Source organism: Lemur catta, chromosome 1 (genome assembly GCF_020740605.2).
Source record: "Lemur catta isolate mLemCat1 chromosome 1, mLemCat1.pri, whole genome shotgun sequence".
Classification (NCBI taxonomy): domain Eukaryota; kingdom Metazoa; phylum Chordata; class Mammalia; order Primates; family Lemuridae; genus Lemur; species Lemur catta.
In genome coordinates, this window is record NC_059128.1 from 69,303,634 (window position 1) to 69,330,374 (window position 26,741).

General features: G+C 41.5%; 1 protein-coding gene across 1 annotated transcript in view; it reads right to left on the reverse strand.

Moving 5' to 3' along the window:
• The window catches only part of RYR3 (ryanodine receptor 3), a 338,847-nt gene that overhangs the window by 196,746 nt on the left and 115,360 nt on the right, over positions 1-26,741 (reverse strand). Inside the window, exons 19-22 of the mRNA XM_045543649.1 lie at positions 16,594-16,786; positions 5,963-6,179; positions 3,011-3,115; positions 1,443-1,546 (exon numbers count right to left, since the gene is read on the reverse strand). Of these exons, the coding sequence (XP_045399605.1) occupies positions 1,443-1,546; positions 3,011-3,115; positions 5,963-6,179; positions 16,594-16,786 (619 nt within the window). The remainder of the gene's footprint in view (positions 1-1,442; positions 1,547-3,010; positions 3,116-5,962; positions 6,180-16,593; positions 16,787-26,741) is intronic.

The following is a 26,741-nucleotide window of genomic DNA, read 5'->3' on the forward strand; positions in this document are numbered from 1 at the left end:
CCAGGAGTCAGCAAGCTTTCTCTGTAAAGGGCCAGAGAGTAAGTGTACTGGGCTTTGTGGGCCACACCTCTCTGCTGTAGCTATAACTCTGTCATTACAGGGCAAAGGCAGCCACAGGCCACACACAAGCCAATAAGCTCAGCTTTGTTATAATGAACATTTATTTACAAAAATGGGTAGCTGGTCTGATTGTTCCACAGGCCATAATTTGCCAGCTCCTGATTTAGATGATAGCAAGTGTAAGAATATGAAAGAGAAGTTTGTTAACTGCTCCTCTTAGACACATTTTCCAATTTATAAATTTGCACAAGAATTGTATGCTGCCTCTAATTCCATGAACAGATGGGATCCTAATACCCAATCCACAGGTTGGCAAATATTTACTACACAATACCTTTGTACTGCTGTGAGCTGTGCCTACCACCATGAGCTACAAAGCTGTATCCTCAAGAAGCACCACTGTAATTGAAGATATTCACGTATGTGAACCTATGAGACAAGGTACCTTCCAGAGCATTGTTATACCAACAAAAGCACAACATCAAAGTGTTCTGTCCCGACAACTAGAGAACAGGGAAATATAAAGGCGAGAGGACAGATAACAAGCTCCCAAAGAATTCAAAATGGGGGATACCAATTTGAGCTATAAAAGTTAGGATCTAAATTGGTCCCATAGGTAAGATATTGGGAGAAGTTAAAAGTTGTTTTATGCGAAAGGCTTCCACAGTGGAGGTACAAGAGTGAAGGATACTTCATTCTCCACGATGCCTCAGAAGTGTCCATGCTGATTAAGTTGAGGTGCCCATGCTAATGGCCCCAGGGCCATGCACCAGATAACCAGGGACAGCTGCTGTGCTCTGGGGCCCCTGAAGTTCTTCAAGTTAGCCAGTTCACAAGTGCCCTCAAACACCAGCTATGCCTCCTGCCCTGAGGCCATAAGCCCCCCACTGCTCCAGCTCACTGTTACCCCAACCCTGGGTGACAGACACCCTGTGTGGCCCCATTTGGCATCCTTCTCTCCTTTGGAGCTGTAAGCAATAGAATTCTGCCCTTCTTCTTTAAAAAAAATTAATTTTAGTGAATTGATCATGTTTCCTCTTGGTTTTTAGAAATGCCTTATCTTTTTCCTTTGATTTAATGTGAACTACAAAAGGCACTTGGTCCTTTGATTCTAAGTTTCTTTTCTTTCTTTTCTGCCTCCTACCTTTTTCCTGTCCCTAACAAACAGCAAATGGTTTCTAAAGTAATATATATATACTAAGTAATAATGGTTGATGGGTTATTCACTATGCTAAGTCCTCTTGTGACATGAATAAGCACCATCCCCTCCAGTTTATCGGAATGTGCCATGCTTTCAGGCAAGGTACATACCTTTGCAGTTTAGTTAGAATGCATTAAATCATCTACTCACTATTTAGTCCAACTTGAACTCAAACACTCACTTTAAGGTTTCAGTTGACATTTGCAAGTTATAATTCTTCTCAGTTTCGGGGAGTTTTGAAAACTCCACAAGGCAAGGGTGTTGTCTTTTGTTGTCATCTCGTATCTAGGTGACAACATAAGAAAGAATGGGATTTAAGTTTTGACAGCTGGCACTGCATTGGAACACAGAAAAGAACACACTTTGAAACATGGCCCAGGCAATCCGTAGCAGGCAAGGCGAAGACAGCAACTTGCTGATAGGCAAATAGATGATCTTCTCTCTAGCAAATGATATGGTACAGTTGCCAAGTTGCCAACGGCTTGTGATCTGTGGATTTATTTCTAGACAGGTGTCTGCATTTAGAACATACTTTCTCAGGGAAGCAATTTTGCATATGGTAGCCATGTTCCTGCTTGTCCCAAACTCATGTAACCATAATGCTACTGAAGGGTAGCATTCTTTAGCACATAAAGGACTACAGGATCTGGACCAGTGCTGGCCAATAAAACATAAAGACAGCCACAAATGTGAACCACATTTGTAATGTCAAATTTTCTAGAGGATACATTAGAAAGGCAAAAATAAGCAGGTGAAATTAATATTAACAATGCATTTTATTTAACCTATTAAATGTAAAATATCATTTTAATAAGTAATCAATACAAGACATTATTTATGAGACATTTTATATATATTTTTTACACTAAGTCTTCAAAATCCAGTGTGTATTTTACACTTACAGCACATCTCAATCTAGACTAGTCACACTTCGAGCGTTCAGCAGCCACACATGGCTTGTGGCGTTGTCTTGGACGGTGCAGATCCAGACATCAGCTAATTTGTTCATTCATTCAACAAATATTCGTTGAGCACCTGTACTACATGCTAGGCGCTGAGCTCGACGTTAGACGTTCAATGGTGAACCCATTCTTATATGGTGAGAATGTTTTACGGTAACTATATAAATGCGTAAGTGTTGGAGTGCAGGGACCCTTTCTGTAACTGAGCCAGAATGTGTGTCATTTGAGAGTGTCAGGGTCACAGGAAGCTTCAGAACTCACCTATCCTTCTGCCCGCAGACATGACCTTACACAAATCACAGGACACAGTCAATTTACATCGCCTTTGAGAAATGCTTTCTAGTGAAAGAGATTCCCTAATCTCCTCTGGGTATCCATTAATCTTAGCGATACATCTGAAAACCATATTAAACGATTTCTGATTCAAAACAATCCACTTTTCACCACCCAGGCAGGGAGGACAACTTTTTCTGAAGGGCAGAAGGGGAGATGTGAGTGTTCTGAAGGAGGTACTGAGGAATGACTGCACTGGGTATTTCCCAAAGAAAGGAAAGCGGTATTCGGGAGTAACAAGGTAGATGAGAGACAGACCCCTGGTGCTGTCTGTGAAGAGCTGGTGTCCTCAGGGCTCCTGACTATTGAATGCAGCGAAAGCTGGACAGGTGGCAGGAAGCAGGACGGGAGCTGTGGCTTATGAGGACCCCGTGCTCACTCAAGCCTTTGGAGAACCCTTCCAGGTAGCGAGGCAATGCAGCCCTCCGCCCCAGCCAGCCGTGCACACGCATACCTTGCCGAAAGTCCAGCCGAGCTCTATCTTATTCATTCCCCAGAGCTCGTGGATGTTTTCAGCCAGTCTGTCTCGGATCTTCTCTAGGTGAGGTGGCAAAACAACCTACAGGAAAAGAAGCAGGTGAAAAGCCAAAACTGTAAGAATCAATTGTATTGAAATATATTATAAAATGGACAGGATTAGGTGCCTGATTTGAAGTCACTGGCATGTGCCTCAGGAAGGGCTGCACCATTCTGACCTCACCGTACTTGACTCTGTGTGTCCAGCCCTCTGCTTCCCTCCCTGGCTTCCTCTGTGCTCCTCGCTGCTTCTCTGCACCCCCCTCAGTCTTCTCTGCGGGTGTCTGCGTCGCATGCTCTTCACATGGGATGCTTTCCTCGCCTCACTGCCTCTCACTCCACACTCTCTCCTTGGGAGACTGCACCGCCCGCCCCCGTCGATGCTCTCTCCCAGGTCACTGCATCTCTAGCCATGGTCTCTCCTGGAGTTTGGACCCACAATTCCAACTGCCTACAGGATTTTTCCATTAAAGTGAGTTCAATATGTTATTCAGAGCTGAATTTCTTATTTTTCCTTCAAACCTTTTTTCTCTTCTTGTTACATAGTGCCACCATCATTTTCCTCTCCCTTACCACTTACTGCTGTCCCCTGCCCCCGCCATATAATCAGTCATGAAATGTTTATTACCTAAGTGTCTTTCTGAAGGATCTTCTCCTCTCTATCACTCCACCTCATTATCTCCTCCCTGGACCATGGCCAGACACTCCTAAACAGCCTCCTCCACTCCCCACTGATCTATCCTCCACACTGCAGCCAGAGGGATCTGTCTACAAGAACAAAAATCACATCAAGACACTCTCTTCCTGAGTTCTGTCCCCCAGCTTTCCTTGATACTCCTAAGAGAAGACTACATGTATTAACCTAGAATATAGCACTCCTCTTTAGTTCTGTCATCACAAACTCCACAAACACATCCTTTTCAAACTTCTTGAAATTCTCCCAAAAGATCCCATTGTTTCACAGTCCTGTGCCCTTGCATGTGCAGCCTTTACCCTCATTAAGACTCCCTACAATGACCATCTCATACACACACAGAGCCCCTTCCTCACCACCTGGAAAACACCCCTGATATTTACCCTTCTGAATTTAGTTCAAATGTCACCACCTTTGGGAAGTCTCCCCTGATTACTTCCAGGGAGAATTTCTCTGTGCTTTCCCAGTTTTTTGCTTCTCTCTCTTTATAGAGGTCATAAACTAGGGACCCAAGCTTTTTCTTTTTCCCTCCTATTTTCTTCTTTATTTTTATTTTCATGTTTATTAGTTGACAACCCATAGGAAATGGGAGATTTCATACAAAAATCCAGGTTTCTAGTTTCTCTTGAGCACTTGGAAGGTGGCTAACTCTGGACACACACTTTTACGTGACAACTGTCAGCCGGAGCTGAGAACTCAGCATTCACTTTAGGAAGACAGTGTGCTAGATCTTTCTCACTTCTATGTCACCCGCCCAGCCCTTGCAATTCCTGCTGTATTACAATGCTTATTGGTGTTTCCACTATTAAAGTTCTATTATTTTAAAAAATTCCATTTTTGAGGGGGGAGGGTGTAGGGTACCCATGGGGAAAAGTACTGTTTTGTAGAAAAAGCATATCAAGTCAGTGATGTATAAGATCATAGAGAAAAGCAGCAATAAAATATTCAAAATGTGTGTTATAACCACTATTTGCCTTTTAATTGAAGATTTTTTTTTTTAAAAAATCAACTTAACCTAATTATTAAAAAGTCAAAGTTAATATAGTCATTCCTCTGTATCCACAGAGGATTGGTTCTAGGACCCTTCCCCCATATGAAAATCTGCAGATGCTAGTCTCTTATATAAAATGGTAACCTACACACATCCTCCCATAAACTTTAAATAATCTCTAGGTTACTTATAATACCAATGTAAATTCTGTTTAAATAGTTGTCATATTGCATTATTTTTTAATTTGTATTTTTTTCTGAATATTTTCTGTCTGTGGTTGGTTGAATCCATGGAGGTGGAATCCGCAGACAGAGGGACAACTGTAAGTGGCATGATCTGATAATAAGCAAAATGGGGAAATTATTAGCAAACAAGTTACAACTGTTTTGGATTTCATTGGTTAACTAAGACTAGGGAGAATGGAGAGTTGACCGTAGATCTTACATTGAACTTCTCCTTTGACAATAATTTCACAGAATGATAGATTCTAAAACATTACGAGGTCTCATTTAAGATAATAAATTGTACCTTTCCAATGAGAACTTCCCTATTTTTGATTTCCCAACAATATTTCCCCAGTTCCAGGGTCTATCCAAATTCAGCTTTAGGTCCAGATGTCAAAGTCCTTCTGGCTTGTGGATTTATCTCGTTGTTTGGTTTCCAGATCTTCAATTCTGCATGTTTACAGAACTCTTCTCTTTCTTGGGTCAGTCCCTTCTCTCCTCCCCTATCAAAACTTTCCCTCATTCTTTTGAACTCTTTTTGAAGGCAAAGGCTCGTGACTGAATTGTACCCTCTCTATACAGATTTCTAGAAACAGTCTAGCCTAAAGGATATGTCTAGCATTTACTTGTGCATACTATTCATTTTGCACTTATTATATTTGGCGTTTTAAAAAATAATACATTTGCTTCTTATGTCCTTATCTTGGTTGTAAATTCCCAGAGAATACAGAAGCATTTCTGTCTATCATTTACAGAGTATGGTGCATGTAGCAGGAGCTCAACATGTTCACTGATTGAGAAATCCTTAAAGAACTGAAGGTATGCATATGGTAGAAACATGAAGATAACAGTTGTTTGTATTTCACAATAATGCTATAGAATGTATGGTAAGAATGGTTCAAAGACAAGACAGAAAGAAGGAGGATTCAGCTGCATTACATCATCAACATGGGTTGCCTGTCATTGACAACGTGAACCTACCTGACTGGTGTCTATGGGGCAGGGGATGAAGGAGGCTTGGGAGAGGAACTGGGTGGTGCCCAGCAGATCTCTGACCCCTTCAGCATCACGTTTATATTCTTTGACAGGCTCCAATCTCATTTTCTCTTTTGGAAGTAAGGCTTCATAGCAAGGGGCGTAGCCAGAGGGAGGCAGGAACTTAAATTCTCCATGACGTCCACCCATCAGGAAACGTACCCTGTGTCATTTGAAGAGAGCAGAAACAGAGGTCAAAAAACACTCCAGCCCAAATAAATGGAAATTAAAGATCAGTCCTCATCTCTCCCACCTCAAGAATTATTCTGTTGGGAAGTGACTGATTTCAGATTCAGCACAGCAAACATCTTAAAGTATGTATCAAAGCAGTGAAGAGATAAGTGTAAAGGCATGATCTTCAGCTAACCCATATCAGCGAAGTCCCTAAAAATTTATTTATATATAAAATCAGTAGGCTTTTAAAATGAAGTTTGTCTTTACTCTAGTAGGTAAATACTAAATACTTACCATGGATATTGCTACAGTATTAAAAAGAGTAACAGTGATAATGATGTGATTATTCTCTGTAAAGATTATATCCAAATTACACCACGTGACCTTCAAGACTTTTTACTTGAGGGAGATAACCCACATATCAATTAAAGAAAACATGATGTTACTATCTGGGGAAAATAGGAAATTCTTAGGATTCGGGCAAAAAGATTACCACCACAGTATTAAATGCCAATGGTGCCTGGCTGGTAATATTATTTAATAGAAATGATACACTGCGGAGACTGCAGTTCCCCAAAGCAGCCATATGAGGGCGACTGTGAGGCGGCAGCTATGGCTGCATAGGAGGGGATTGGCATCGAAGTGTTTGCTCCCTAAGAGGACTTTCTCAGGGGCACCGTCTCCCTGATAGCACCCAGGCCTGAAACCCAGGCCCACACCAGCAGTGCCCACGGGGACTTCCCAAGGCAGGGAGAAGAATACTTATGGGCTCACAGCAATGGCAGGCAGGCTCTAATTACCAACACACAGAAGTCATTCAATATTGTAATTCACTCTGCCTGAAAGTCAGCCTCTTATATATAGGTTAGCTCAGGGTTAGGATTAGACCCCGAAGTTACCCCTGCAAGGGGGAGAAGGGAAAAGCAAACTATTTCAAAATGATACTTCATAGGATCCCAGGTTTGTAATCAGAAATATAGCTTTTACAAATTAACTGCAACTGCATTAAATAGATGAGAAAATATGACCCCAGTTTTAAGCAATTAAAACATGACAAGATATGTAGCCCTGCAAGTTCAACAACTGCACACAAGAAAAATCAATATACACATAGTGTCTTCACACAACATTCATTCCCCACCCCTTCCATTTAACAAATATTTACGAAGCCCACATAACTTGCACTTGTCTTTGTGCTGGGGATTTAGCAATGAACAAAGCACACAGCATCCCTGGTGTCACAGAGCAGGCATTGTAGTGGACAGATACGCATAATTCCTGACTGGAAGACATCTGACGGGGTAATGAAGAGATGTGCAGCAGCACAGGGAAGGGGATGGCTCCTAGAGGTGGTGTCAAGAAAGGCCTCTCCGAAGAGCAGACACGGGAGCTAACTTTGAGGGATAATGAGGTGCCAATGAGTTCAAGATCTGGAAGAAGAAAGTCCAGGTAGAGCAGAGGTCCCCAACCTTTTTGACACCAGGGACGGGTTTTGTGGAAGACAGTTTTTTCATGGACCGGGCCGGGGTTTGGGTAGGGTGGGTTGCTGCCTTGGCTCCAGCTCAGATCACCAGGCGTTGGATTCTCATGCGGAGCGCGCAACCTGGTTCCCTCGCACGCGCAGTTTGCAGCGGGGTTTGCGCTCCTGTGAGGATCTGATGCCACTGCCGATCGGGGGGGGGGGGGGGGGGGGGGGCGGGCAGTGACGCGAGCGATGGCGAGCGGCTGTGGGTGCAGGTGGGGCTTTGCTACCAACCCTCGCCTCAAAGGCCCTGAGGTGGGGAAGAGCTTGGGTGGATTAACAGGAGGGTGATGTGGGTGAGAACACCATGAGCCCAGGGGGGAGGAAGGTGAGGCGAGTTGGTGGTGACGGGGAGAGTAGGTCTTCATCAGGCAGGGACTGTGGGCCCTGGCAAGGAGTTAGGATTTTATTCTGAGAGGGAAGCTGCTGATGTGTTTTAAGGTGAGGAAATACAAGATTCTTCTACCTGCCCTATGTAGACAGGTCTGGGGACTGATTAGGAGAGTCTTGAAATAGTCACAGGGAGATGAGAGTGGGAAGAACCAAGTAGCCAGATCTGAGTTTTGTTTTGAAATCAGGACTGTGAGGAATTACTGACGAATTGGGTGTATGTGTGGATGGGGGATGAGGTATATGGAGGAAGTTTACGATTTAGCAAAGCTCTCACAGCAAGACCATTCTGGTAGGGCAGGCTCACAAGAGAATCTGTGTTGGCTGCATTTTGGAACTGCAAAATAAAAATGTCTCCAAGTAAGAGATGCTAAGGTTCCCCTGCTTCCCAATAAAGCTGTTTGTGTTATCCAAATTAATTACAGAAATCATATGAAACCTCCCACTTCCCCATTTTAAGGTACTAAACAATAATGATATAGAATTAGAACCACAATCGTCCTTTGTGAATGTTCCTACATTAAGTGTTATGTAATAGGGCACGATCTATGTGTATTAAGAATTTGAACAATGACATTAAAACAAAATTGAATCATTAGCCTGCAGTGTTACTAATTTAGTGAAACTTCAGGAAATAATCACTAAGCCTTGAAATTATTTGTTGAGAACTTCCCAATTCAATTGCAACATAACAGATTGTGTTACTGACATATTGAAGCCATGGGATAAAACTGGATCTTTTTGAGCAAATAATTAGTGTGGGAGATTTTTTGCCTGTCTTCTCATTGAGCATTTTTCCTATGAGAAGCTGAATGCCTAGGAGCTTGTACAGCAAGTGTATTGTTACTCACTAGCATATGGATTCCAAGAGCAAGTAAATGGTCTTTTACGAGGACTTCATTATTCATGAGCTCTCTTGCTGGTTGTTTAGTTTCAAAATTTCTCTTACATTTTAAAATCTGCTGGATAGATAACAAATCAAGAAAGGTGGAGTTCCATATAGCACTTAATGAGAATAATGTTTTCTGTATTTATATTCAGTTATTAAAAGGAGAGTGATAATTTGGTTATACATCTTAATCTCATCTCCTCTAATGGCCACAAAAACTTTGCAATGAAAAATTAACACAGGCAGAAATCAATGCTTCGTGGTTACTCAAGCTTTGGTTTTCAAACATCTTCACACTGTGCTTTTAAGTGGATGGAAGTAAAGGTCCTGGATTTTTGCTTCGGAAGTCCTGCCAGATAAGAGTCCCTGTTCCCCCAGTGGGCAGGACTGTACAGGAACTGATCCCAGGCACACCCACCATCTGTGTCCCCTTGCCTCACTGTGCGTGAACAACCTGCCTAGAGTCTGTGGGAAGGGATCCAACAAACTGCCACCAATACTAGTGGTCCCCCTCATTACTCGCCCTGGGAGATTCAGATTGATGAGGTCAAAGGAAATAACTAGGAATAAAATTGAAGTTTGGAGGGAACAACCAAAAGAAGGAAATATTAATCATACCCGAAACTCACTTTAATTCTTTGAGTATATAAAAGTGGGCTCCCTTCTGTCTCAGAATTTTGGCAGAGGTCCCAAAGGTAGACCTAAGAATCCGTAATTCAGAGGATGCCAAATATTTTCACATCCTAATGGGAGGTGCTGGGTCAACTATGCAGGATGTAGCAGAAAACTGTGAAGCCAGTTCTATCAGCCTTAGCCCACTGCACACCGCAGACAGTTAAGGGAAGAGGTCATTTGGAGAGAACCATCAGGGAGAAAGGGAGGGATGTTCTTCCCATCCAGAGTCGAATGATGAGGGTTTCAAGAAATCACTCAGAAGCTTGAAAAATGTCCCCTGGAGTTTAGTGAGGAACACAATTGCCTGGTGACAGAGCAGAGAGCGTGAGAAAGGGCTGTGTGGGAAAGAGTTGCCTTTCTGCTCAGGGTGAGGCCAAGGACGTGCTCCCTGGAGGGTCAGATACAGGCTCCAGGAATGAGCCCACTGCTGGCCATCTTGAAAGGGGCTCTGCCCAGAAAGGCCAATGACTGAGCAGAGGTCGGAAACCCAGGTTCCGGGGCAGGGTGGCAGTGGGATGGGACGCAAAGCGAGGTTTGGAGTAAGCCAGGGGGAGAAGCCAACAGAAGTGGCAAGGCTTGTGTCAAAAGAACTGTGGTAGGAGGCTCCCAGCCTGGTGCTGACCAAGAAAACAACAAAGGGTCCCAGAAGAGAAAGAGGCAGCCATTGTGCAATCGCTGCACAAAGGCTTGATGATGTCACATGACAACAGCACCCACTCCGTAGAACATGCTCATCCCCCAGTCGTCGCTCCCTGGGGGCTCAACGCTAGAGGGGTCTGTGACAGGAGCTGGCTGACCTGGGAGAAGGTGGACCAATGAGGAGAAGCAGCTGACCTCATACTGCAGGCCCAGGTTAGGGCAGGGCTCAAACCTTAAACTGAATACAAATCTGAATTTTACATTCAAATAGATAGAACTTTTAAATTACTGACAAGATTGTTCTTGTTCCATAAAGCAGCAATAAAAGCAGAAAGACCTATCTGAGAACTTCTCTAGGGCCAGAAGTCCAGAGCATGGCTTTGCAGGGGTGGAAGAAGAAACAATAAAGTTACACTTACCTACTCTACTTCTCTCAATAAATCTGTTATCTGACACGTAATGTTTATCTTTTAAATCCTTTGCTTCATTTACAAATGAGAAATGTCCTATTAGAACGTAAACCTCTCTTCTCTACGTGTGTTCTTCCCTGCTACATGAGTTCCACTGAATCTCCCCGCATCTCCAAAATGTTAAATTTAAAATAAAAAAAGAGAATTTAAAAATTGAGCTCATTAAAATTAGTTCTTCTTTATCCTCAGATTTTTCTCTACATTAGTGGATTTTAAAAATCAATTTCATTAATCAATTTAACCTCTTCCACTAAAGCCCTTACATTATCTTCTGGGGTTCTTCCTAGAACTCAGATGTACCATCAGCTCTCAAAGATGTTTTCTTCCTGAAGTATTTACAGTTAGCCACTGTGTCCTTAGATTCCTTCGACTCAGAACTAAGCAATAGCTTCAGTAATAGTTGCCTGGGGGTAGTGAAATTTTAGGATGTGTAAAGGAAATTTTTATTCACTTGACTAATTGTGAAAACACAGGCCAAGTTATATTAAAAATCCCTGCCAGCATTTTCAATTTCATCTTTTGAGATGTATTTTTGCTTGCTAATTTGCAGAAGAGATGGGAATACCTATTGCAAATCCCGGATTCAAATGACTGACCCATGAATAAAACATATGGTAAAAATCACGCCAAAGCTTTGCTGTGGTCAAAAAGGGTGACTAGTTTTCCTTTCACTGGTCTATAACGTTATTATTCAGAGCTTACTAGCAAACATGTAAAATCAGTTTAGTCTTACTAGATGTTTCATTACTCTCTTCTGCTTTGAATTCTTCCCAGACAGCTGGGATAATGTTCCAGAGAAGAAAAGGATACAAGCTGTAAGAGGAGAAAGAATTAGCAAGCTTTGGCTGACCTGAATTCAACTCATACGTCATGATTCATAATTGCATCTTTAGTCTGTGGCACTAAGACTGGAGAACAATCTGAGTTATGGACATTCCCACATTCATATTTCTTTTGGGCTAGTGTTTGATGAAAGCCCAGGGCAATTCAGCCAGCACTCATCATGTTCCCCACAGAAGTATATTTATCTCGGCAATAATTTCCACAGCATTGACCACAGCAAGCTGGAAATAGCTAAGCTGTTGGTTACCTGAATTTTAGCCAAGTCTGGTGGATACCAACAAAACGCAAACAGCAACCACAAATACCAACCATCTTTGGGTATGGTAGTTCTTATAAATTAGAAAGAGTTGGTAAAAGAATCATGGAAAATGATTAAGTAGGTCTATGAGGAGTTTATAATTTTAAAATGTATTCTACTACAGTGATTAATTCATCAATTTTCTGTAAAACAAAAAGTGGCAACAAAATTGCGCTATATACTGTGGCTTCCATATAATGTTCTCTATGTGATTCATGCCAGGATGCCATTATGTGGGGGTGGCGGTGAGACCATGTTTCAATAAGAGCCTTCTGGTATCTAAGTAACTCACCCCTTTGGGTGGGCTCCAAGGTACATATGCCTCATCCCCAAGTCTGTCCTATAATGAATAGGGCTGCTACACTGAGGACCTATAGCAGTACTGCACTAGTAATACTGCCCATAAACAAACCACATTGAGAAGAAAACTATGGAGGTACATTCATAACAGAAAAGAGAGCATGACATATTGATCTGTGGGTTTTGTCAGTAATCACTCATGCTGCCTGTGACTTCACGGTGGGTAAATCTAATTGAAAAAGATTTTTGCTCTTCATGTGGTTTTGCTCGTTGATGACAGCAGGCAGGGATATCCTAACCAGGTATTATTAACAACACAGTTTGTAAGCATAACAATAATTATTCTAAAAAATTTCAAGATTAGGACCTCATGGGGTCTGTGAATGAGAAATCTAATTTAAAAGACACAAAGAAGTTAAAAAAAATATATGAGAAACAATTCTAAATGCTTCTATGATGGGAGAAGAGGAATTTCTCTTTAGCTGGGCATAATACCTTGCATCTTGCTGGAAGAGATGCTATAAAGCCAGGCAAGTGTTCTGCAGTATTGGATGAAACAATAATTTTTCAGTTTTAGTATTAAACACATTGCTTTTCAATTAGACACTTTAATTAACTTGGAATTACTATCTGGGTTTCTCTTTCCAGCTTTTTGTACAACTGAACCAAAGTAGTACAGAGAAGAACTGCTGGGTTTCAGCACTACATCGTACCTTACCAGTTTTCGTAGCACTGGTATATCAATCTCATTTGTTCAAAAATGAAAATAAACCAGTTGGCTACTTCTCAACACAGGACCGACGCTGACCCTGCCTAAGAACATCACGTGATAAACTAAATGCATTGCAGGCCCTGTGACTCCACCTCTCTTGGAATCATAACACACTGTGAGAGCTGAAGAAAGGACATGTCAGAGCTGATAGTTTTCTGAGACAGGAAGCTTGAGCGACTTCAAGCCCCTCAGCACTGCTCTCTAGCCTACCACCCGTTCAATAGCTACAAGTGAAAGGCTCTCAGCTCTAAGCCGTTGATTCTTCAAGTCAATACACCTGGATCTTTCAGTTTCTTAAATGCTCTCAGCAGTTGTGCCTTATAAATGGTTAGTCATCTCATTTTCCTCATCTCACAAGCACTCAGAAGGCTGCATGAACTGCTGACCTAGACACAAGGTGCTGGACGTGTCTTCTACATGGGATACCTTTAAGTCACCTATTAATATTTCCTTGCCCACTAGCTGTAGTTCTTCGTCAAGAGAGGATTCCAAAACCAAAAATCCTCCTGTGCCGCAACGTCCCCTCACAAAAAATCACAGACACAAAAGTCCTATCTCAATGCTCTGAAGGAGACTGGAAGTGATTAAGAACCATTATGCAGCATGTGAGAGCAGATGTGCTGTTCTCTAGACACAAGACATGCAGACAAGTCCATTAGCCTGCAGACTGGAGAGGACTCCTTCAAAGATCTGAATTCACATAAGTAGGTTTTCTCAGATGAGATGCTGGGGAAGGAGGTGTACCCTCTTTGAAAGTAAGTAAACACCAGTGAGTGGGGCATGGTCTAAACAAATAAAAATGGGAAGGGCACTAATGATGGGTGACCAAGGCCACCAACCACCCAGGCAAATGCAGTCCTGGGAATTGACTGCTCAGAGTGACCTCATTTCTCTAGAGAAGGCACTAAGTCAAAGGGCAGATGGCTCTAATGCTATTACATTGTATTTAGAGTTCTACTCAGAGGTGCCATGGGGCTTACACTATGTTTTCCCGGTGCAAAAGGGTCCTCCCTCTCCTTCTCCCTCCCCCAGAGGGCCTTTGCTCCAATCAACTTTCTCTGTGCTTACAGTGCCTCTGTTTTTCAATAGCACTCCTTGTTTTCTACAGGCTCTGTAGGGATAGCAAGGAAGATATCAATATGTGAGACCACATTGAAAAAGAGAGAACCTGGATGAAATATCCTCAGCACAGAGAAACACAGGTAAAGAATTCTCAACTCTTAGAATCTAGCGTCTGGGGCTGAAGGTTCCCTGGTTTCAAACTGTGATGAGCAGATTTTCAACCCTAGTAAAGCTTTGTTATAGTGGCTCTCCACTTGTTGCAAGAACCTCAAATAATATCAATGCTTAATTTCAGTAAGTTATGTCCATTTCAATATATTATATCCCTGTAAATATGCATGTGTATATATACAAACATATACCCCATCTGTCTCAAATTCCAAAGGTTGAGTATCACCTCCAAAAGATAATTTTTTATTCCTGAATAGTTTATTTAATTGAAACAGAATATAATTTTCATCCTCCTTTGGAAAATAAATGGAGATGTCTTGGTTTATCACTCTACATGAGGTGCCGAGGCCTACTACAGTGGTTTCATTCTGAAAATCCCATCACTTAGACTTGGAGCTCTGAGACGGTTTATTTGTGGTCCCAGACAAAAGCTCCTGCTCTTCACAATTCTCCTCCTTCCATGGCCCTTTCCAATAGCTTCTATGGGCACTAGTATGATTCTAACTACGTTAACTCCGGTCTCCTGTTCGATGGGCTGTGATCTCTTTAAGACACAGGGATGGAGATTGGCTAAGAAAATTTTGGGAAAGAAGGGTTATTGTGAGGTCTTGCCTTATAGACATTAAAATGTATAAGGCTAAAATAATTAAAACAGCATCCAACTGGTGCAAGGAAAGAGGTGCACAGCAATGAACGTAACAGCTAGCAACAGTACAGAGAAAAGTATCATGCACAAGACAAGCCTAGTCTATTTAAAAAATTTATTTAATTTTTTACACACTGTAGGCATTCAAGATAAGCCCAATTTAATGTAAAATACTTAAATATGTATATAAAAATGTAATGTGATTGTCTCTGGGTGGTATTATGAGTTCTCGGTATTTTCTTTGACTTACATTACTTTTGTGAAAGGGAAGAGGAAAAAACCCAAAAGAAACAGGGAAAAAGACTAAGTGTAAAAAGGTAAATCACAAAGTGGGAGAAATATTTTGAACCAATAGGAAAACAGTTTAACAGCCTTAATATATTTAAAAAATTGTCCATAAAATTAATGCTAGAAAGGCTGAGAACACAAAAATAGCAAAATTATTGGGTTGAAAATATATATAAGACTAATAAGCATAAAAATGCTTTATCACATTAAAATCAAAGAAATAAACTCTAAGATATGGTTTTATTAAATTAGCAATGATTAAAAATAATAGCAGTAAAAGTTAGGATCCAGTCAGTTGAACATTCCCATATGTTCCTTTAAATGATATTACAGGCCCAAATCCTTGATCTGAAACCTTTGGAGATTGCTTTAGACTTCATAATTCTTTAGTGTTTGAAAAAGAAAGAAGGCTCACCTAGCAAATATTGAGTAGAAACTTCAGCTAGGTGAGGGGCAGTATACCATAATCAAACACATTAATATTTCCTCAATCAAACATACATTCACAAGAAGTTGAATAAATGAAAGACTAAAAATAGCCTTATTTCTGTTGAGGACAGTTTTGCCACAAAATGAGTTCACATTAGATTTCCCTGCAGAAAGAGTTATGAACAAATCTATAGTGTTCAGAGCTTCTTAGATTTTGGAATTGTTGATAAGGAATTCTGAACTATTCATACGATCTTCCTGAAAATCAATTTGTCCACATATTTATAAATTTAAATTTTAAAGCATTCAGACATTTTGACCTACTTCTAAGAGGAACAAAATAGAAATGCAGAGAAAGAGTTATGTTGAAAGATGTTGGTAGTCATTTTGTTTATAGCAACGAAAATGGAATTGGCATGAAAATATAACAACAAAATAGTGGCTATATTATGAGACAGCCAAATACAGGGATATTATGTAGCCATAACAATCATTTTGAGGATACTTAATGACTCAGGAAAAGGCTCATTACTTACTGTTGAGTGATAAATAACTAAGACATAAAACTTCATGCTCAGTGTGATTCCAATTAAAAAATACACATATATTTGTAGAAAAAAGACTTAAAGAAAAACATGCCAAAATATTAATACATTATAGCTAAATATTAGATTAACAGGCAATTTTTGTTATATGATTTACAACTATGTCTTTCAAGTTTCTAATAATGAGCAGGTAATACTTTTATAATTATTAATTTTCTATATAGAGTTTATCTTATCAATCTTACTATTTATCTGAGTACATAACATACCCCCGTGGCAGGAGGTTCATCAAGTGGAGATGGAGCCAAGGACTGGCTGGCTCTCGCCCTTGCACCATCACTGCCTTGGAGGAGTTTGGCTCATGATGCTGAAGCCCTGAAGGAGACTGCTGGCTCCTTGGCTCACTGTGGGGGTGGTGGAGTGGGGTAATGGCTACTCTCCATGAAATCACAGCCATCACTTACTTGACACCTGCTGAAAAGCTCATCACAGGGAAGAAGAGCCCGTCTGTGTTGAAGTTCTCAAACATCCCCTGCACCGGCTGCCCGTTGATGCGGAAGGAGATGCTGGGCACTCCGAGGTCAAGGCAGCAGCTGACCACATCATCTGATTTCAGGAGGTGCTGGTTGATGGAGGCCACGGCTCTGGGTATCCGCCCTGGTGAGGAAGGAACGGGAAGAAGGCTGTGGGACTCTGGAGGCACTTACCAGGCTGGAGGCGAAGTTCAGAGGCCACCAGTGCAGGTGTGACGGGCACACAGGAGGTCTGGATGGGCTACTGCTTTTGAAATGTAACTTCGCTCTCCCTGTGTGATGGGAGCAATGAGAAATGACTTCCTACACTGGCAAGCAGGCAGACAGCATGCCCGAGATGAGATGCATCTCAGAGGAAACTCTCAACCTGCTCCATCAATGGATGCTGGTCTGATGTCTGCAGTAACGAAAAGACTGCTTCCGCTAGGTATAGGTCCTCTGGTGCAGGGGTGCTTAGCCATAGGTGCCCCTGTTGTCTTCCATTCCCTCAAGAGATAAGGCTACCCGAGCATTGCAACAGGAGCCGTCAAAGTGAAGAATGGCAAGGCCATCCAGCCATGAAGCTGTGTAGCATAGTTGGCTTGTTTGTTTTAAAGAACTTTATTATTTCAGATAAATAGGGAAACACATTGTCAGTTATACTCTATGTTGATTAAAACATTTTTTTCATATCTCTTTCATAAGACGGTTTATCACTTCCTGACATAAAGTGGTGAGAAACTCACCTTTCTGCTTTTCTACCTTATATCATCCTATTCTGGAAATTCTACAAGTAAATAACCATTCCATCCTTCCCCCTAGCAGGGTTACATTTCTACTGGGAAGAGAGCAACAAAGGGGTAGAAGTAATTAATAGATATTAAAATAGGGTTTCAGGCAAAAAATAAAAAGATGTCTTGTTTATTTTTTTAGAGGTCTTACTCTGTCACCCAGGCCGGACTGCAGTGGCATGATCATAGCTCACGATAACCTTGAACTCCTAGGCTCAAGTGATCCTCCCGGCTTAGCTTCCCAAGTAGCTGGGACTACAGGTGCATATCACTATGCCTGGCTAATTTTTTTTAAAAAAAATTTTATAGAGACGAGGTCTCACTATGTTGCCCAGACTGCTCTCCAACTCCTGGCCTCAAGGGATCTTCCTACCTAGGCCTCCCAAAGTGCTGGGATTATAGGCATGAGCCACCACACCCAGCTGTTTCTTGATTATACAAATGTGTTCATTATAAATGTCCATCATTTATACAGAAAAGCATAAAAAAAGAAAAAATATAACTCCAAAGCATGCTCCCAGTCACACATACACTTTTTATCCAAGCTAAGATATTGTAGGTTTTACAGGTTGCTTTTTCTACTTATCATATTAAAAACATTTTATTATAAAGTAATATATTCATTAGAAACTTGATTTTTATGGCTGCATAATGTGTTACGAAAAGGTAGTTTTTTAAAAGCCCCCTCCTGATGGATGTGTGAGTTATTCACAAATTTTGTACATGTATCTTTGCTACATAATATTCCTAATCTCAGTTTAGAACTATTTAATGTTTTTAGTGGTTACTGCTATTCTAGTATAGGTTGAGCATCCCTAATCCAAAAATTTAAAATCTAAATGCTCCAAAATACAAAACCTTTTGAGTGTTGACATGATGCCACAAGTGAAAAATTCCACATGTGATGGGTCATAGTCAAACTTGGTTTCATGTACAAAATTATTAAAAATGTATAAAATTATCTTCAGGCTATGTGTATAAGGTATATATGAAATATAATGAATTTCGTGTTTAGACTTGGGTCCTATCCCCAAGATATCTCATTACATACATACAAATATTCCCGAATCTGAAAAATCTGAAATCCAAAACGCTTCTGGTCCCAATCATTTTGGATAAGGGATACTCAAACTATAATAGATTCTAAACTAAGTGGTGGATTTTAAAATAGTGAAACTACTAGACAGTCCTCAGGTAGCCCCCTCTAATTATTTTCGGCGATTGAGGAAGTCATATCATATTCCCTCCCACCCTTCCACACTAGTACTGAGGCTCTACCCTGGGCCAGATGCTATGCCTGGGCTGAGGATCAAAGACAGAAGGCCCAGGTCCTGTCCTTAAGAAGTCCATAGTCTGGTGGGAAATGGACATTCAAAGAAAAATTATTAATACAATACAGAATGATAAATGTTGGAATGCAGGTGTGCACGTGTTGCCTTCTAGAGATAGAGGAAGGTGCCAAGTCTGCCTGGGCTCACGGGACAAGTGGAGACCTGGAGAATGGAAGGATCATTAGATAAGAGAGAGAGGAAAGGGCCAAAGGAGAGTATGACACTTTTGCAGAACGGCTAGAGTCGGGCGAGGCTGGCAGGCAGGGTCTGATGAGGGAGACGTGCAGGGGCAGTAGAGCTGGGCAGGAGTGTAGGACTCAGACCACCTGCACAGCAAGAGTGCGCTGTACACAACAGACTCGGAGCACGTTGGCAAATTAGTCTGGGGTGGCCTGAGTCTCTGTTTTCATGACTTTAATATTAATACCTTGCTTCACCACTGAGAAAGAGGAACAAGTTCCTCACCGTAGGACCTACAGTCAAAATTATTTAAAAACAAAACATAACTGAGCCAGAGTTGAAGAGTGTGCACGTTTGACAGCTATTAAATTTCTTCGTTTGAGGAGCCCAGTATGCCTAACTCACTGTACGGAGCTCAGATATCTCAGGTCCCAGGACCTTTTCTTCCTTCTGCTCATGTCTGTGATGAGAGGAATCTGTGATATTAAAATTCAGCACAACTTGCTGTAATTGTCTCACTTAAGATTTATTTTCCCATTAAAAACAATCTTTCCTGCATAAAATTTTTTATTAGTTTAACTTCTGGAGAATATCACTGTAGTCATTTGAACAAATTCTAACAGATTCTGTGAATTTGGGGACACTAGGAAATAATGAGACGTTACATTGGACAACCACCTTTAAAGGTATTCAGATATTTTGCTAGATAAAAATAAAATTCTAAGGCTCTTTATCTTTCTAAGGATGATATAAACTAGGGCAAAACTGCCAGTGTTGAGTTGTGATGCCAGCGTCTTCTCTCTCCATCCTCTCTTCTACGCTGGCCTGAACCTTGGCCACCAGACAAAGACCAGCTTTCGTGGGGGATGCTTCTCCTCTACAGCAGAGCTCTGATGCCATCACAAGCTGAGTTCTGCACTTTATTCAGCCTTTAATACATCATAGCAGCCAAGCTCCTTCCAGAGGAATGATGGCTGGAGAATCTCTCCCGTCTGGGTCCCTCTCTCCATTGAAAACCACCACCAGAAAGAGCATTATGCCCTTGTGGTAAATGACTCTGCCTTTTGCCACCCCTGTTCTAAGAGACTGAGCTCCAAGAAGAAGTTTCCTTTAGAATACTTGCTAAGATCATTTATAGGCAAACTGAAATCATACACTAAGCCTACTTTTCAAGCACATACAGTAAAGAACATAGAGTCGGGACTAATATTATCTAGAAACTAAAGGGAAACTGTTGATAAGTATATAACTGTTGATAAGTGTTTATGAAGTATACACTTAGGAAGTGCTTAGAGCAATGCAATGGGAAGATAATTGGAACAAAAGAGCTCATTTCATATAACCCTGAGGGCTTTCCAGGCTCCAAATGAGTAGGAAGTGTCCTGTATCTCCCATTTAAACATATCCTTCCAACTGATCTGTAATGAGGTAGCACAAGACCCCTTGGAGTCACAAAGGACTGAGTTCAAACATGAACTCTTTACCTGATATATAAACCTGGGTCTGTGATTTTACTAGAGGCTTAGCTTCTCCATCTGTAAAATGGGCACAGTGATGTCCACCACGATGCTGGAAAGAGAGAGTTGTTTGCAAGGTACCATTATTATTCCTAAGATTTTGATAATACAAATGAATGATGTAGTGTGTACCACTCAAGAGGCAGTATAGTGTAGTGGTTAAGTGAAATTTCTAGAACCAAACTGCCTGGGCTTGAGTCCTGGCACTGTCACTTACTAGCTGTGTGACCTTAGAACAGTAAGTTACCTTTGCAGACTCAAGTTTCCTCATCTGTCAAATGAGGAGAGTAATAATGTCTACCTTATAGGGTTGCTGTGGGTTTTGAATGAATTATTCCATACAGAGTGATTAGAAGAATGCCCTAAGGCAATCACAGCAACAACAAAAATAAACGAACGGGACCTGATTAAATTAAAAAGCTTCTGCCAGCCAAAGAAACAGTCATGAAAATAAACAGACAGCCTACAGAATGGGAAAAAATTTCGCATACTACATATCAGATAAAGGACTGATAACAAGAATTTATTTAGAACTCAGGAAAATCAGCAAGAAAAAAAATCAAACAACCCTATCAAAAAGTGGGCAAACGACATGAATAGAAATTTTTCAAAAGAAGATATAAGAATGGCTAACAAACATATGAAAAAATGCTCAACATCCCTAATTATCAGGGAAATGCAAATCAAAACCACAATGAGATATCACTTAACTCCGGTGAGAATGGCCTTTATCAAAAAGTCCCAAAACAACACATGTTGGCGTGGATGCGGAGAGATAGGAGCACTCATACACTGCTGGTGGGACTGCAAACTAGTGCAACCCCTGTGGAAAGCATTATGGAGATACCTTAAACAGATTCAAGTAGACCTACCATTCGATCCAGCAATCCCTTTATTGGGGATCTACCCAAAGGAACAAAAGTCATTCTATGACAAAGACACCTGTACCCGAATGTTTATAGCAGCACAATTCACAATTGCAAAGATGTGGAAACAACCCAAATGCCCATCAATCCACGAATGGATTAGTAAACTGTGGTATATGTATACCATGGAGTATTACTCAGCTATAAGAAATAACGGTGATACGACATCTCTTGGGTTCTCCTGGAGAGAGTTGGAACCCATTATATTAAGTGAAGTATCCAAAGAATGGAAAAACAAGCATCACATGTACTCACCAGAAAACTGGTTTCCCTGATCATCACCTAAATGCACATCGGGGAAGGATACCAATTGGATATCAGACTGAGACGGGGGTGGGGGGAGGGGATGGGTGTATGCCTACATGATGAGTACGTTGCGCACCATCTGGGGAATGGTCATGCTTGAAGGTGCTGACTCGGGGAGGTGGGGGGTTGGGGGAGGGGATGGAGGTATGACTACATGGTGAGTGCCAGGCGCACTGTCTGGAGAATGGATACGCTTGAGGCTCTGACTCAGGGGGATGGGCAGGACATGGACAATGTATGTAACCTGAGCTTTTGTACCCCCATGATGAGCTGAAATAAAAGAAGAATGCCTGACACATTGTAACCCACAGCAAATGCTATCATTATTGGTTTTGTTTTTATAACTCCAAAAACCTTAATTATTAAGCTAACAGTAAATATCTTGCCAGGAATATTATATCTTTTGTAATATTAGAAAAAAATGTGGAAAGAGCATTGAGGGCTGAGTCCAAAAAGTGATTTAAAATCTACTCTCTTTATTGATAGCACTAAAAATGTACACTTCCAAATATGTTTAATGATTTTACTCTTTTTGAACAACCAACAGAAATGTGATGCTATAGAACAAAAAAGCAAACTTGGTTTCAGAGACTTTGTCTAAGAGCAGCCTCAATTGCTTTTTAAGATATTAAGAACTCAGAGTAACCCTGGAGACCATTCACTGAGAGAGGCTGGTGGTTACTGCCTCTGAAAAAGAATAGAAATGTCTTGATTTAGAGGCTCAGGCCTATCTGAAGGGCCCAGGAAACTTGGAAAGACCATTCCAAACACAGCATTTTAAGATTTAAAAAAAGGCCACTTAATTATACACTGCACGTCTTCAAATTAAGCTAAGATATATTACTGCGGGATTCAGTCTGGTCTGATGAGTAACGTAGGCAACTGGAAATGTGAGGCTTGTCATTTCCACAGGCCCAGGCACTGCAGAGTTTGGCATTATAATACAAACACAGGTATTCAGGCATTTGCAATGAGAGGGGATCCAAAGACTTAGAAACGTTGCTATTCCACAGCTACCCCTCGCATCTTCTCCACATGGCACTGGGGTTGGGAGGGTCTGAGTCACAGTGGGCTGTCTTTTCGTAGACAAATCAGTGCCCTGGGGCACACTGTGGTAGGGAGACAAATGAAGTCCCCTGTGCAAATGTGACCGCAGAGCTAAATTATCTGGATGAGGTCACAGTCTTAGCCAATCAGGAAATAGTTTACTCCATTCATTCATGTCTGTATCTCTCATCTCTTCGAAAGGTGAATTCTCTGCTTATTCCAACTCCGCAGGGAAAAGTGCTCAAAGGGACGGGGAGGTATGATTTCCTCATATGAAGCTGCCCCTCTAGCCAGTGCCATACTGTGGGCTGCTCCAAGCTGAATTTGCTCCCAGTTGCTGTCCTGAAGGCCACGTGGGGGCTCTGTCAGGGGAGGGAAAGTGATGCCATCACACAGAAAAGAGCCACTCCTCCAAAAGCAAAATCCCAGTGGCTGAGCTGAGGCAGGATTCTGTAGGGAGGGTTGGGCAGGGTTGAAGAAGGGGATGTTTCCATAGCTGATGCCTTGAAAGTGACTTCAGAGGCTTCCATGGCTACAAGGACCTATTAACCCTGCCCTCCCTCACATAGAGAAAAAGCTCATTCATACTTCCAGGATGTCACTTTGAAATTTTTTTATGTTTAGCATGGGTTCTTTATCCCCTTACATGTTACCGCGGTAGCTCTAATGAGGCTACTCTCATGGTCTTGAATGAAGTACTCAGAACTCTGGATTTGGTCTTTTAGACTACAGTGGACTTCATAGACAATAAGGGAAAGGAAATCATATTTACTGTGTGCCTAATGCATGTCAAAGACTTCATATTCCTTATTTATATTTCATAAAAGCCTTCTATTATCTTCGTTTTATCTGAGGAAAATGAGTCTCTGAGAGGTTAAGTAACTTGTCCAATGTCAAAAAAAACCACTAAGTGGCAGAGTTAAGATTACAACCCCGGCGTAAGTCCAAAGCCACGCTGTTTTGACTCTTTCCATTGACAAAGTGTTAGGGGCACTGTAATTCTTTCCCACTACAAAAAATCTATTGTACTTTAATAAGTATGTTAAACACAAGTTCAACATTAATTTATGCACACAGATAACTTCAAGGTTAACGGACCTTGGCATCTAAATCTCAAGGAAAAGGAGGAGAATGGTCATGACCACTTTTCAATCTCTCTCCCTAACTACCCAGCATTCCCTCCTGCAGTAAGTGGGAGTGCCATTTCCACTTCATTTCTTCATCAGACATCACGCTTTTGTCAGATAGTCCAAAATTCACTGTTGTCCTGGTGGGAGTCATTAACAGAAACCTTATTTTTTCAGCTAGAACACACACTGACATATTTATTAATACCTACAGTGCCTTCTTGAAGATATATGTTCCTGTGTACTAGCTGGAAAAGTCAGAATGCTGCCAAGACCCAAGTAAGCTTTGGGTTTTAGTGAGAATGAAAGGTGTTAGTCTGGTAGACACTGGTTTCTTCACAGCTTATCAGATGCTGGAGATGGAAGGATAAAGTCCCTTGAATGTGCCTACATGACATATCACCAAGCGTGAGTACTGTTCAGAGAGCCACAATCAGCTTTTGTAAAGCTGAGTCGCCAGCTCTCTTTCCCCCTTCTCCAATCACAAGAGCCACTGCTAGTGATGACTGCTGTGGGTCTGGAGCAACCAGTGTCCTTGCCTTCAGAGGAGATGGGACAGGAGGTATAAGGGGGAAGATGGGGTAGTGTAGCCTCCTGGAATGATGCTTCAGGTCTGGAAATGCACAGACAGCACCCCTTTATGGAGGCACCATGAGTGGATTCTCTGCCTCCTGACTCACTGATTATTCCTTCCTAAAAAGTCTATAAAGGAATCCAGGGATATAGTACATAGCCCACATAGTGCTGTTAAGTCTGGAAAAGACCAAGTAAATTTTTTCCTTTGAGAAAGATTAGTTTATCTTTTAAACAAGGGCCCAGCTTGCATCATCCAAGGCTCTAGGTGTGCTTCACATTTCCTTAGGCAATCTCCAAGCAGAGCCCTCTTCAGGGATAGCCTGGGCTCCAGAGCACACTCCTGGGTTGTGGCGGTGAGATGTCAGGAGATGGGCAGCAATCAGCAGGGAGTGTGGAAAGGATTTTCTCAAGTCAATCCTGGTCACTCCCTCACAGATTTACACTTAATCTTAGCCAAAAGGCCGAGAAGCGATTCTGCACCGATTTAACCCCACCAAACTCAGGACCTGGAAGTGTACATAAGCATAATGACTCTTTCTTCCCAAATCACTCCCCTAGAGACAGCTTTCTGAGAACAGTATGACATCTGGTGATAACCTGAGCTAAAGGCCACTGCTGTAGAGCCCAACTCAGTGGCTCCATGATGAGACTCTGAGAGCAAAGAAGGGAAGATGCACCTTCCGTGAAGAATTAGAAAAGCTCAAGTTGGGAGGAGGAGTGAACAACAAGATGACTTTCACGTCACTCTAACTCATCACTCTGCCATTTTGCTGCTGCTTTTGTCTGTGCCAGGCTGTGCTCTGGAACACACAGAATGTGGACAGAGGCTTTCTCATTCTTCCTCCGTGGGAATGACCCAGGATAAATAAGTAAACAAATATGTAAGTTTACAACCTTACTAAAAGTTTTAAAATATTTAAACTGAATGTAAAAGAGCACAAATAATAACAAAAAAATCCCTATAATGACCAGTTGAAAATAAAGACCAATTGCAGGAAGCATGGTATCAGGACCTGGGCTGACTTGATCATTGACACCAGGCAATTAGGTTTTATCCAGAAAGCTAAGGAAAGAAGGAAAGTGTGATGGGTTATGTAGTTCCCAGTTACAAAAGAAAATATATAGGTTCGTCTTATAGAGGCAAACTTTCCCCTTGTTTTGGATTTGAGGAAGAATGTGTGTCATGGTTCCTTATGTAAGAGGCATGCAGCACAATGCTTATATAAGCGATTTCTATGAGGTACACAACATCTCCAATTGCAGTTTTGCCAAAGATACAGGAAACACATATTTTGAACAACAGACAGAAGAGGTGGGGCTCCTGTTCTGGGTGAAAGTCAGCCTTGCATTTTTCACCCAAGAAGACAACCCATTCCTCCGCAAGCATGCATGACGGTCATGCTTGCAAATAGCATCAATATTTATCTAGAAAAAGGAAGCCTTGAATTCTTCTCAAGAGTTTAACACCTACTGTGTGTCAAGCACTGATCCAGACATTTTGTAAATTGTATTCATGAAGCAGCAGGTTGTGTTGATGAGATTATGGATTTGTAGTCAGATGTGGATCCTTCAATTCTTCCCAGTGTGACTTTGAATAAACGCCTAACCATCTTTGTGCCTTAGTTTTCACATTTGTAACATGAGGTCAACATTTTCTACCTTAAGGGGTCATTACAAGGATAAAATGAAAGTAAAATGAGAGAAAATGTACAAAAATCATGTAGCTCACTGCCCAGTAAATAAATGCAGAGTCTCTCCTTCCCTGTCTGCTCATATAATCCTAACACTCCCATACAATAAGGACAGTACATATACAGACACTGAGCCTGAGAAAAGTTAAGTGATCTTTATGAGACAATAAGGCTAGGAACTATCAGAGTAATGGTACAGATGAGTCTCATTTAAATCTGATATTCTTGGCCGGGCGCGGTGGCTCACGCCTGTAATCCTAGCTCTGGGAGGCCGAGGCGGGTGGATCGCTCGAGGTCAGGAGTTCGAGACCAGCCTGAGCAAGAGTGAGACCCCGTCTCTACTAAAAATAGAAAGAAATTATCTGGCCAACTAAAAATATATATACAAAAAAAAAAAAATTAGCCGGGCATGGTGGCTCATGCCTGTAGTCCCAGCTACTCGGGAGGCTGAGGCAGTTGGATCGCTTAAGCCCAGGAGTCTGAGGTTGCTGTGAGCTAGGCTGATGCCACGGCACTCACTCTAGCCCGGGCAAGAAAGTGAGACTCTGTCTCAAAAAAAAAAAAAAAAAAAAAAAAAAAATCTGATATTCTTTCCACCTAACCATCTA